This window comes from Miniopterus schreibersii (genome assembly GCF_964146895.1).
Source record: "Miniopterus schreibersii genome assembly, chromosome: 9".
Classification (NCBI taxonomy): domain Eukaryota; kingdom Metazoa; phylum Chordata; class Mammalia; order Chiroptera; family Miniopteridae; genus Miniopterus; species Miniopterus schreibersii.
The window spans coordinates 1,331,637-1,344,398 of record NC_138118.1 but is presented as its reverse complement, the minus strand read 5'-3'; the positions used below and the strand labels follow the sequence as shown (position 1 = coordinate 1,344,398).

Below are 12,762 nucleotides of genomic sequence, written 5' to 3'. Positions count from 1 at the left end.
TAGTAAAAGAAAAGATGGTTTGAGAAGTGATGAAAATCACTATTAAAATTCCAAAGGGGGCAAGATATGTGATCCCACTATATTTTCAATTTAATACCAAAAAATGTCTTTAGAAGTTATGAATATTTAAAATAATCTCCCAGGAAACCTGAAAGTGCTTAGAGACCCAAGAAGTAATGTACCTAGTTCTCAGACAGCTTGAAATTCTTATTGAAAACTAACGACTTCAGTCTCTCTTTGAATTTGTTCTCGTAGTTTAGCAGGCCCTTCTGGAAGGTGATGGAGGGGGTTAAGGAGGGAACACTTTTCTTAGCTCAGCCATGGCAGAGTCAAAATCTAAACTTGGCAGGCCTCCTGCTTACAAGGGGGAAGCCAGTCTGCTTTCAGGTTGCATTTGGCCTTATCTATAATGAGGAAACCTATCGTGGGGAGGGCTGGGAATTAACTCTAATGGAAGGCAGAGGAGGTTATAAAGAGCCCTGGGGGGCAGCCGCATGACCAGTACTCTTCAGAGCCTCAGCAGCAGGGCGAGACTTGAGGCAGTAAGATGCAATCCTGGAATTTATAAATAACTACGGATTTCAGGAGAAACCAAGTATGTTCCAGTTACCTGTGGGCCTGGTAAGAGAAGCAGCAGTAACTCCCAGGGCGTCTTGTAGTAAATACAGAGGAAAGCCATGCTTCCCGTCAGGACAAAGCCAGGGCCCTCTTCCACGCATCTTGTGATTGTGAGCAAAGTCACAGCTCATTCAGTAGTGGTGACCGATGCAGGTACAGACCCAGTAGCCTAATGCTTCCAGCCTGCTGTAACACAGTGCACCATTCCTATTTTTGAATGAAAAATCTGACCGGATGTAGTAAGAGAGTGGTCTTTCAATTTGCTGTCCCCAAGAGTTGGCTTGGACTCCGAGACTCTCCAGGCCAGTTCCCTTGGACCGTCCCCATGGCAGCAGTTCCTCTGCTGATGGGCCACTTCTGTAGAGAGGGGCTTTTTGGGGGCTTTTCATAGGCACCCTTGCGTTGCTGAGATCCACCCCACCTAACCCATCTCCTGTGCAGACCAGCACACATCTGTTTGTAAGTGGCCACAATCAAGTATTTGGGGAAAGCTATCATTTATCGCACTTTAAAGGTAGAAAATGTTTTGTCATTTGTCTTCAGGTAGGTGTTAATATTTTACTAATTTGTAAGCTAAAACCTCATAAAAATACCTGTTTTTCATTTTAACAGATTTAATTCCAGTGATTTCTTCAACCATTTACATCAGTAGCTTGTTTCAGGCTGCGGTGCTGTCCTTCTAGGTGTCTCACTAGCATGCTTGTGATATGTGGGTTTTGCATTTCTCCCTGTAAATTATTTTAACGAATCTTATCCTGTCCCTTACCTATTTGAAACTCCTGGTGTCCCTTCTCCGAGAAGAGGGGCTGTCATGTATACATGGAAATAGTTCAAATCAGCTGCTTAAGTGAAAGAGGGTTTTTTGAGGATGAGGGTTGCTGATTGGTCATCAGATTGCATGTGTGGAGACCGGGTGACCAGTCAAACCTTGCTGCCAACCAGAGTGCAGGCAGTTTTTAACTTTATTTTCAGTGCCATTCCAAGAAAAATGGTTTAAACATTTTATTTTTTGAAATAATAACAGGACCTTGGTTGCTAATTTATTATCATCAGAAAATTTTGAAGATGGATTTTAAACTGCTTTCAAATATGTGTATGTGTGAGAAAAAACACAAATATTACAGGTATATGAAACTAAAGATAGAATAGTAATGCTGAATTTTAGAATCCTTTAATAACACATATTTTATCTAAGCTACCTGGTGAAATACATGTCAAATGCACAGTACCTATTTCATTGACTTCAAACAAAAAATAAGAATTTTTTTGTTTTATTAATCCTCACCTGAGGATATTTTTTCCATTGATTTTTAGATGGGGTGAGAAGGAGAGGGGACGAGAGAGAGAGACACTGACATGAGAGACACACATGGATTGGCTGCCTCCCCTAGGTGCCCTGACCTGAGCGGGGATTGAACCTGCAACTCAGTTGTGTGCCCTTGACTAGGAATCAAACCTGAGACCCTTTGGTGCACAGGCCAACACTCTAATCACAGAGCCACACCGTCCGGGGCAAAATAACAATCTTTTTAAAACAAGAAGAAAGCCCTAGCTGGTTTTGCTCAGTGGCTAAAGCATCGGCCCATGGACTGATGGGTCCCACGTTCAGTTCTGGCCAAGGGCGTGTATCTTGGTTGCAGGCTCGATCTCCGCGTGCAGGAGGCAACCACTTGATGTGTCTCTCACATCAAATCTCTCTCTCTCACTTCCACTCTCTCTGAAAAGCAATGGAGAAAATATCCTCAGGTGAGGATTAAAAAAATATATAAAAATGAAACAAAACAAAAACAAGAAGAAAGAATGTGGCCGTGGCAGAAAGGAGGCAGGTTCACTGGAAGTCCTCCTGAACATAAGCAACAGTGTGCGGCAGCCATGCTGTCAGAGCATTCTTCCTAGCATCACGCTGCCGTAGTGAAAGCATTAAATATTGAGGGATATCTGTGTCACAGCATTACGTCAGTGAAGTCCCAGATTAGCATGAGGAAATGTATACGTTTGTGAGGGGTGGAGAAGCTTTCTAATGTAAGATGGTTGCATACCTTCTGTATTCTCTTGTAAGTCTTACACTTCTCAGTTTCTGACGTTTATTGCTTTGGTAGTATTTTAGTGGATGTCTTTAATCTAGAGGTGAGAAGTGACAGTCCCTAAGGTCAAGCCTTGGTAAGGTGAGAATTTCCTAGATTTCACCTAAAGTAACAAAGACGATAAGAATTTAACCTTGAGGGGTTTCAATGAATACCTAATAACCTGTTTTTATAAAGGTGTAATATTTGTGTTTAAACATAATCTTTTAATGTCATATAATGTCATGGGTCTTAGGTGTTTGTGATTATACTAGTGCTCATGTTGCAATGTTTTTACAGTGCCATGGGTACTGTAAGAAGGAAGGCACGTGTAGTTCGCAAAAGCATTTTCAGTGTTTTGAAATGTTGTCACATCTAGAGGGAACAGCTGATTGTATTAGTAATAAAATGACAGAAGCAGCATTAGAATTTTATGAGAACGGAGTGTGGTTTTAAAAGTTGAGAAATAACGGCTGAGTATCAAGGAATGAGGAGTTATTAAATAAAACTTATTTTGATGTGATATGCAGTTCTTTCTGGAGAAGGGAAGACATTGTGAGGCCTTTCTATGCCTCCAAAAGTGTGAGGCTTTCTTAAGCAAATGCCTGTTTTAAAAAAAATCTTTGAATTCTCCAAAGATCAACTGAAAATGAAGTAATTTTCGTTTTATCTATAGAGTTCTACTGGTAACATTTAGCCACTAAATAATGTTAATCTTTAAGAGTTTAGAGTGTTTTATCCAGTGGGATCCAGCCGTGTGATACTTCTTTTGTAGTAGTGTGGATTCTTAAGTGTTTCACATTTTCCTGTTTTGTCGGAGATTGCTAATTTTTGTTACAGTCTAAATTCAGTTTCTTTTTCTTCTTTTGAAGTAAAGCAATATCATAGCTGTAGCTTATGGTTGTGTTAAAAAGGTAGCAAAGAGTAGCACGTTTGAGAAGATAAATGTCAGGAACGTGGAAAGGAGACATTTTGTCTTTCGGATGAGTGGGCAAGAAGGTCAATAATTGCGTGGATTTCAGTAAGCTTAAAAAGTCTTGTGGTGCTGTAGGCGTATGAAAACATGGAATTTTTAGATGCTGCATTTTGATGTTTGACTGTTTCATATGGCAGAATCACTTGCTTTGTAACGTAGTTATAAACTGGGGAAGTAGGAGCTGTGGGAGATTAGTTACTTGATGTTTCCAGGGGAAAACTTGGGACCTTGTATGGGTTATTTTCCTGCCTTTCATCATCTTTCTCTGTTGTTCTTCAGGGCCCTCCAGAATTCCCACAGCACACCCCTGGACCTGTTCCCAACAATTTCAGCCAACCCCCACGGCTTCCTCTCCAGGACCAGTGGAGAGCGCCACCCCCTCCCCAGGAGCGAGACCCTTTCTTCTTAGGAGGTAAAGGACGGGGCAGAGTAATGGAACAAAGCTGTGGTGGGTGATGTGAGTGAACACACTTCTGTTCTAAACTGACTTTAGCTCCCACAAGGAGATTTTGCTAAGAGTGTCTAGTTCTTGTGCCCTAGCACTTCTGCCTGTTGTTTCCAGTGCTAACTAAAATCAGAGAGGACTGGTATCTGAAATGTGAACATCTCATACAGAAAAGGAAATCAGTTACAGAAAATGACTAGTGAAGCAAATCGAGAAGAGGGAAAAGCTAGGATTCTTTCCAAGCATTCGCACCCTGCCACCACTTGTGATTTTGTCCATAGGAAGACTGTGCACCACCCACTTTCCTACGAAGCTCGGGTTCTATACAGAGGGTGACATCCAGTGCCTTTCAGTTTCAGGTGACCCACGCTTCCCGAGTCATCTCTTTCTGGAGCAGCGAAGCCCCCCACCACCGCCACCCCCTCCTACACTTCTCAGCAGCAGTCACCCTGTGCCCACGCCCAGTCCCTTACCATTCACTCAGCCTGGACCAGCGTTTAATCAGCAAGGACAGCAGCCAGTGTTCCCCAGAGAGAGGCCTGTGAGGCCCGCCCTGCAGCCTCCAGGTCCCGTGGGCCTGCTTCATTTTAGCCAGCCAGGGTCTGCTGCCACGCGGCCTTTCATTCCTCCTCGACAGCCCTTCCTGCCGGGGCCTGGACAGCCATTCCTGCCCGCGCACGCACAGCCTAACCTGCAGGTAGGCATGGAGGGTAGGAGTGGGTGGGCCCTGGAGCCATTGGGCCTCGTGGAGGAGGGGAGTTTACTGTAGTTCTGAGTTCGGTGTTTTTGAAGACAAGGTTTCACATTTTTATTCTGGTCTGCTAGGATGTGGAGGTTATTTAAAGAATAAGCTATTAATCTTAAATGTACTGTGTACAACAGACAATCTCTTGAGAATACTGTTTATCTCTCTAATCGTAGGAGAAAAGGTGATTGTCGATTTTGGGAAATGAAAAAGTTCACTATTAAGATTTTTACATTGTATTAGTGGCTGTACTGCTAGTACAGTTAGGGTGTGTTTTGATAATACCTTTGCTCAATCCTGGAAGTTATAAATGGTTTACAGTGGATAAAGTTCTCTGTCAGCTGATGTTCCTGCAATGTGCAGGGGAAGGCTCTGCTGGGAGGAAGTGTGCTGTCCCTTCCTTGTGTTGGATGAGTTGAGTGCCCTCTGCCGGTGGGCTGTCTCATGGGCGGCCTTGATGCCTGAGTGCCTCCTTACCCAGCACGTTTCTGTTTGTACTTGAAGCTTGCTGTCAAAATACACGATGCTGGTAAGCTTGACTCAGCTGTTTAGGACACATAGGGTATGTATTTGAAGTGAAAAGAGGAAAATGATTATATAGGATGTTAGAATAGGATAAATGGTTTTTTTGTTTTTCTTTTTTGTATGTGTGTGTTCACCACCCCAAGTCAAGTCTCTTTCCGTACCATATATATCCCCTTGACCCTCTTCTACATCTCTGATTTTCTTTTTATTAAAAAAAAAAAATGTACGGTGACTACATCTTTATTGCAGAACTATTTGAGTGCTCCTGGTTCTCAGTCTCCAGAGCACCGTCCTCAGCATGCCTCTCTGCAGTGAGCCTGTGGTTATGATCCTCTCGTGTCAGGGACTACCTGTCACTCACACAGACCTGCCTCCCAGGCTGCATTTATGGCATCGCTGTGTTGCACATGTTCTTAGAGTGCTGCAGGGAGCATCCTAGAGGTCATGTTTGCACCTTTAGTAACTTCCTTAGGACAAATCCTTGGAATTTTAGGATTAAAAGGACTTAGGGCAAATATAATACTATCTTCATCAACAAATGAGAAATGAAATTTGTACTGCTTCAAGTTTCTTTCTGGTGTTGGGGTTTCTAAGGGAATGGCTGAACAGGAACGTAACTAGTATATGCATTTATAAACTTGTTTCTCTTTCTTTTGGCATGGAAGGGGCCCCTGCACCCCCCGCTTCCTCCTCCACACCAGCCCCCGCCGCAGCCTCAGCAGCAGCCCCCGCTGCAGCCTCCCCCGCAGCACCCGCCGCCCCCCCAGCCGCAGCACCAGCCTCCTCACCAGCCGCAGCAGCACCAGCACCACCACCACCTGTCTGTCCCCCCGCCACCTTTGATGCCCATGTCGCAGCCCCAGTTCAGGCCTCATATGCAGACGGCGCAGCCTCAGCAGAACAGCAGTCGGATGCAGTGCCCCCAGCGCCAGGGGCTGAGGCATGTGAGTGTCCGCCTGTCTCCAGCGTCTACCAGCTGCAGACACTGGTTTTCTTGACTATAGAAATTAATGGCATCTCTTTTGTGCCTGAAAGACTCTCCTTGTGTTGTTTACTTCAGCCTCTTGCTTTTCTGTATCTGCATATTCCTGTAGTGATGATACTGGTAACAGACACATAACTTCAGGAAGTAGTTTCGGGGGATAGTCACTCTCTCTTTGCCAGTGGCTTACTTTTTGATGCACAGATTATCGCTGCCTTCTCGGGCTCTGAGTAAATAAGTAAATGAATTCAGGAATGAATGTCCCGTTGCTAGGCACTCTAGTTCCTGGGAATACAGCAGTGAGCAAAAGGGGCAGCTTTCCTGCCTTCATGGAGCTTGTTTTTAGTTGTGCATTGACTTGTGAGATTACTCTCTTGGAGACCGTCAGCAGTGTGTGGTTGGTCATGGAAGGAAACTGGGGAGCATATGGCTTTAAAAATAAAAGTTGGTAGTCACTGTTACCACCCGTTCTCCAGTAAATAACTGACCTTTTTATAAAGAATCTAAGGGTAAGAGTTGTAGGCTCCTAGGTGACAATTGGGTTTTCCTTTTATATTGTCCCTTGTGACCTCAAGCTTCAAGCATGTCATTTAGCTACTTTTAATCTGAAGTTTTCTTGTACCTGTATCTTTCTTAAAGTAACAATGAGACTAAAATGGCATAAGAAGTAAGAAAGGATTTCCAGATCTGGGAAGACGATGGTTTGTAAGTAGGGTTTTATTTTGTTAGAGCAGTGGCAGACCATATGCCTGACCTTGTGTCCTTACCTATTGACCCCAGCGAGTGATCTGAGAGCAGAAGCCTCCCAGCCATCTCACGTCTGTAAACCCCCAGATGTTGGATGTACATGACCAAGTGTCTCCTCTTGGATAAAACGCTTGGGTATCTTTCTCCTCCAGGGAGGGCACTGACTTAATGCTCGATTCTCTGTTTGGTCCACTGTAAATTTATGGGTGTTGCTGCCGACTCCTTGTGCAGACAGAGTCCTTTGTCCCCAGACTCAAGCTCCACCTGCACTCCCCTGGTGTGAGTTCCACAATTTGGAGCCTGTGTGTCTGTCAGCAGTGTTGTCCCCTTCGCAGTCCTGGTCCTTAACAGCAGGGTGTGCTTCTGCACTGAACATGGAACATTCATCATGAAAAAGGGTTGACCAATGGGAGAAGTGTCTGCCCCTGAAAGAGAAGTCACTAATTAGAATGGTTTTTAAATATCTGTATCTAATAATGTACCTTTCTGTGGTCCTTCTTCCGTTTCCTGTTGTAACTTGAATTTCTTTCTTGTGATAGAATACAACCTCTCAAAATGTAACCAAACGGCCACTGCAGCAGCTGCAACCCACTGCTCCCAGAAACAGTAACTTGCGTGAGTTACCAATAGCGCCGTCGCATGTCATGGAGCTGAGTAACAATCGTGGCGCATCCACGCCTGGCGTTCATGGAAAGCCGACGGGCAGCACATCACCATCCTCGAGGCCTGGGCTGGGGTCCAGAAACGCACAGGGGAAGACAGACGTGAAGGCTAAGCCCGTTAGCCCTCAGGGTCAACCTAAGGAAGAAGCAAAAGCAGAACCAGAGGTAGGACCTTATTGTTAAAAAGTAATATTTGGCCTCAAACAGGAAGCCTTATATTCCACCTGTACCTCTTAGTTCACTCTGATCCTCCGAGGTATTCACCAAATCTTTCTTTCTCTCAACTGGTTCCTTCTTTTAACCTCACGGTCATGTCCATATAACATACACCTCATTCTCACTGGTTGCAATATTAGATGGTGTTTATGTCCTTACACAGGTATAGTTGTACACTACAAAGACTGTATGTATTGGGGCTTGGCAAACAGGTCCTTAAAGGGCCCAGATAATAAAAATTTCAGTCTTGATAGTCTAACTCTCATAATGCTCAACTCTGCATTTTTAGCACAAAAGCAATGTAGACAGTTCCCGCATCAGTAGGAGTGGTGGTGTTCCAGTAAACCTTGCTAACAGTCCATGCTTTGCCACATTTGGCCCCTGAGCTGTGGTGAGCTGGTTTCTAGTATGGCCCATTAATGTTTCTATGACTTTCTTGTTTTACACTGTGCACGACTGGAAGATAGGACCACTTTTACTTTTGGCCTTTAAATAAGTTTGTTTTTTTGAAGGGATGTTACTTTGACTTGTTATATTATTGCAGATGGTAACAGGGTAATGTGTGAATGAGCAGAACTGCAGGTCGGATGTGACGGGTTCTGGATTTGAGATCTTATTTGCACTTGACTATTTTTGTGTAGGGGCTATTCAGTGTTAGTACAGATTTGCTCATGGACTTTTTAAGTAGCTCTTGTTAAATATGAGTAAAATCTGCATCTGGGACAAGCCCTATGAGGCCACTGGTCTCCTGGAAAAGACATGGCTGTGCTTGTCTCATGCTTCCGTGCAGTCGAGATTTAGTCCTGGGCTTTGCCAGAAGTGCAGATACAAACTGTGCAGCATAGGTGAGAAACGCGCCCTCGGGGTGACCCACCAGTGCCAGCCCCGTGACCCTGAGCAAGTCCCTTCACTTCTCATGAGCCTCTATTTCCTTAACCTTTGGGTATGTGTACCTGGGACATGGTATTGATGAAATGTATGTAGAATGTAATCAGTATCATGTATTAACTAATATAAAAGTAATGGCATGAAAAGTTTCCTTTGATAAAAATATAGGCAAGTCATGTTTTCTTAGTTATATAAAAACCAGTTTTATCTTTTAATCAGTTAAATTTGGAGGTTAGTCAGATTTTCTGCTAATAAATTGTGGCAGCAGTTAGAATGTGTTACTAATCAGAAGTGTCAATACAAAGTCAGAATACTGGGTTGACATTTAATAAGCTCTTACTAAAAGAAGGGTGGCTTTTGGTTTTAAAATCAATATATGAAAAAATGTAGATTTATAGACTGGATTGGGGCACTTTATAAAAAGAAATCTTTGCTAAAAATTTTATCCTGCTTTTAGTTCATATAGTCAGCTCTCCACTCATTATAAATGGTTTGGTTCAGAAAAATCAAGTGACATGCACTTTTATAACAACAGAGTCTAAATAAAATGAGGAGTGGCCTTTTAGGCATTGCCTGCCACTCTCCACCATCTCTTCCATACCGGTGGTTCAGAGGCTCTGCAGCATCTGTCTTCCGTAGAGCAGCCAGGTGTTCTGCACGAAAGGGACCATGCAAGTGGCCATGTGTATGTCGTGTCTTCATTTGTTTGCTTTCAGTTTTCTGTGCACATTGGATGGACCAGGAGTAAAATTTTTTTACTTCTTAAAATAGATTGTATTTGTTTAGCAGTTTATTTTCTTAGATTCACCCAATCGATAATGATACGATAAGTGACAAACCCATTTAGAAGTATTCCCACCTGTGTTCTTGAACATACATTAATTCTTTCTCAGTTGCTTGGGGACACATCTCAGCGACTGCTCCTGCATCTGAGGCAGTGGGACTCTGGACCTGTCACTGCTCCCCAGCTGTTTGCCCCTCCCGGAGTGCCCTGTCCCCTGCACTTTTTTAACACTGTCCACCTCATCCGCCTTCAGATTTGCTGTTTCACATCTGTCCTAGACTTTGCAGTTAGATAACCGACTTGGTCAGAAATGACAAGTGAGCCCTGGTGAGGGCCTGACGCTGTCCTATAGGGCAAGGGCACAGGCTCTGGGGCACCCATGGAGTGTACAGCTACGTATTGGTCTTAATTCCTAAGGTTTGTTTGTTAATGGATGACCTCTCAGTAGATTAATTCTTATGACATTCTTTTGTGAAGCATCTGTGATCGAGTGTATCTGTGATGCTTTTAAAGAAAATTATTGCAATTTTTAACATGTGCTTAACTTATAATGAACTTTCCTCATTGCATGTTTTGATGAAAATTACCATACTTTTCCGAGATTTTTTGGATAGACTTTCAGAATGGCTTGGGCCGGCATATTAAAACTTTCCCTATATACCATTAATATTCCAATACTGCCTTTGGCAGCATTTTGATTCTGGGGAGAGTGCATGAGTTCAAGGTCAGGGAGATTGACTTGTGCTGTTCATTACAAGCAATTATTCTGTGACAAATGAGTGTGAGATCAGGCTGAAATTCTGTACGAAAAATCAATAGTTCTAATCAGGCCCTTTCAGGTCATTTACACCCACCTTTTGTTGGTTCGTCAGAGAAGAGCCAGATAAAACCTGTGTGACAGCACAGCCCCTGCTGTGACCATTTCCATTCAAAACATATTTTGATATCTTAAATGAATGGTTTAATTGGTTTCAAACTTATAAATGAATAGAAATGTACATTCTTTCATTTTTAATATTCTGATAAGATTTTCCAAATTAGCTTTAGCTGTGTAATTTTTTCCCCCTCCCCAGAGGAAGGAGTTATACTTAAAGTGTCTTTCAAATTTTTGAACGAAAAGGTTTTGGAATTTTGCATTTTCTGAGTTTGTAGCAGTACTAAGTAAACTGTGCGTGCTCCCTGTTCCAGTTTCCTGAGGAAGATGAAGAAACGAGGCTGTATCGCCTAAAGATAGAAGAGCAGAAGCGCCTACGGGAGGAGATCTTGAAGCAGAAGGAGATGCGCCGGCAGCAGCAGGCCGGAGCCAGGAAGAAGGAGCTGCTGGAGAGGCTGGCGCAGCAGCAGCAGCAGCAGCAGCAGCAACTCTGCGCCCCTGCGGGCCCTGCAGAACGGGAAGAGCAGCCGGTGTTGCCGTTGCCCACCAATGGAAACCCCTTGCTACCCTTCCCTGGTGCCCAGGTCCGACCGAATGTGAAAAACAGACTTCTTGTGAAAAACCAAGATGTTGCTCTTTCAAATCTTCAGCCCAAAACGTCCAACTTTGTGCCACCTGGTGCTAACATGCAGTACCCCGGGCAGCCGGTGAGACCCCTGAAGCACTTGCGACACAAAGTCATGCAGGCGCAGCCTGAGGACGGGGATGAGCCACCCCCAGCACAGACTGCCCGAGTGACGGCGCTCCAGGGCCGGCCCCCGGACCCCAAGCCTGGTGCCAAAAGAACTGTCATGCACCGGGTGAACAGCGGTGGCGGAGATGGGCCGCATGTCAGCTCCAAAGTCAGGGTGATTAAGTTGTCAGGCGGGGTAAGTTGACAAGGTCACTGTGCCTCTCAATCTCTGCGTCCTTCACGTAGAGCGTCCTGATTCCCAGAGCAGGTGTGTGAGCAGAGGGAGGGCTGGTCGCTTCTGTACAGTTACGTGGACCAGCCCTTCTGACTGTGTTCAGTTGTCTCCGGCTCTCAGTAGAAGCCCACGTGATGATCCTTTACTTAGACTTTCCTCAGTTTTAGCTGCTTTTTGTAGATACTTTGTGGTAGAATTATCAAGTTTGTTTTTTAAACATAAAATTTCCTTTACCACAAAGCAAGTGATTTGTTGTGTGTAGCTTTAGATTCAGTGGGATGAGCAGAGTTCGAGAGTGAGACCATGGTGGCCTTCCCCTTGCTGTCTGTCCGAGGTGAGCACACCTCCTCTCTGTCTCCTTGTGACAGTGGCCCTTTTAGGTCGTTTTCCCTAAGGCAATCATGCCATTTTCTAGGGGAGGTTGGACAAGTTCAGTACTTGAGCAGAGGCAGACACATGCCCGTGGCAGAAGGTTGTCCTGTCAGGAGGCCAAGTGTAGAATACTGCTTCCTTCTAAAAGGGGGTTTCTCCTTGCTATGCTGACAGGGGATTCAGCAGCATGTACTGGATGGTCTGTGGAATCCTTGTCCTCTGTCACAGTGCTCCCTGGTGCGTGTGGTTTGTCTCTAAACTGAGGGAATAAGGGGAACCAGCCCGTAATGATGACTTTACAGACCACAGCTTGTAATACACCTCAGGCCCTTGAGGAGGACAGTGCACGCAGGACCATGAAGGGCACATGTGGTGTCACGTCCTGAGCTGTGCTTGTTTGAGGGAAACTTGTGAGCTGTTTACTTGGTACAGTGTTAATTGCTTTTATTTCTATGCCTGTGGACTAAAATTTCTGATAGAATAATATGAAGTGGAAATTCCGTATTCAATAGGACCTGTAATTTTGTTTTACTTGAATCTGTTTTTTTCTCACCTCCATTCATTGTGAAATGTTGATTAGCAGATGGTTTGTATTCCATCAAATTATTTTACTGTTCTATGCATTTGGTATCTTTAGACGAGACCTCAAGGATTAATCAGCTTCCAGTGTCTGTGGCCTTTTGCTTTTCACTTTGTTTTAAGCACACTTTGTCAGTGTCTCACTTTTCTTCTCGAGTTATAAACAGGAGGGGGCATGAGGCCAAGGTTGGGAATAGACCTCTCCCAGGGCCACCATGGCTGGGCTGTGGTTGGTGAAGGCAAAGTGTGCTCAGGGTCCTGGCCGGCGGGGAGGTGGGGGCACAGCTCCGCGTCAAAGAACAGCTTTCAAACTAATCA

The 12,762-nt window shown here is 44.4% G+C and overlaps 1 protein-coding gene across 2 annotated transcripts in view; it reads left to right on the top strand.

Annotated features, from left to right (window-relative positions):
* RBM33 (RNA binding motif protein 33) overlaps positions 1-12,762 on the top strand; it is an 87,620-nt gene that overhangs the window by 48,969 nt on the left and 25,889 nt on the right. For both annotated transcript variants that reach the window (XM_081147440.1, XM_081147439.1), the window contains exons 10-14: positions 3,937-4,069; positions 4,456-4,799; positions 6,038-6,316; positions 7,641-7,928; positions 10,840-11,454. In XM_081147440.1, the coding sequence (XP_081003566.1) occupies positions 3,937-4,069; positions 4,456-4,799; positions 6,038-6,316; positions 7,641-7,928; positions 10,840-11,454 (1,659 nt within the window). The remainder of the gene's footprint in view (positions 1-3,936; positions 4,070-4,455; positions 4,800-6,037; positions 6,317-7,640; positions 7,929-10,839; positions 11,455-12,762) is intronic.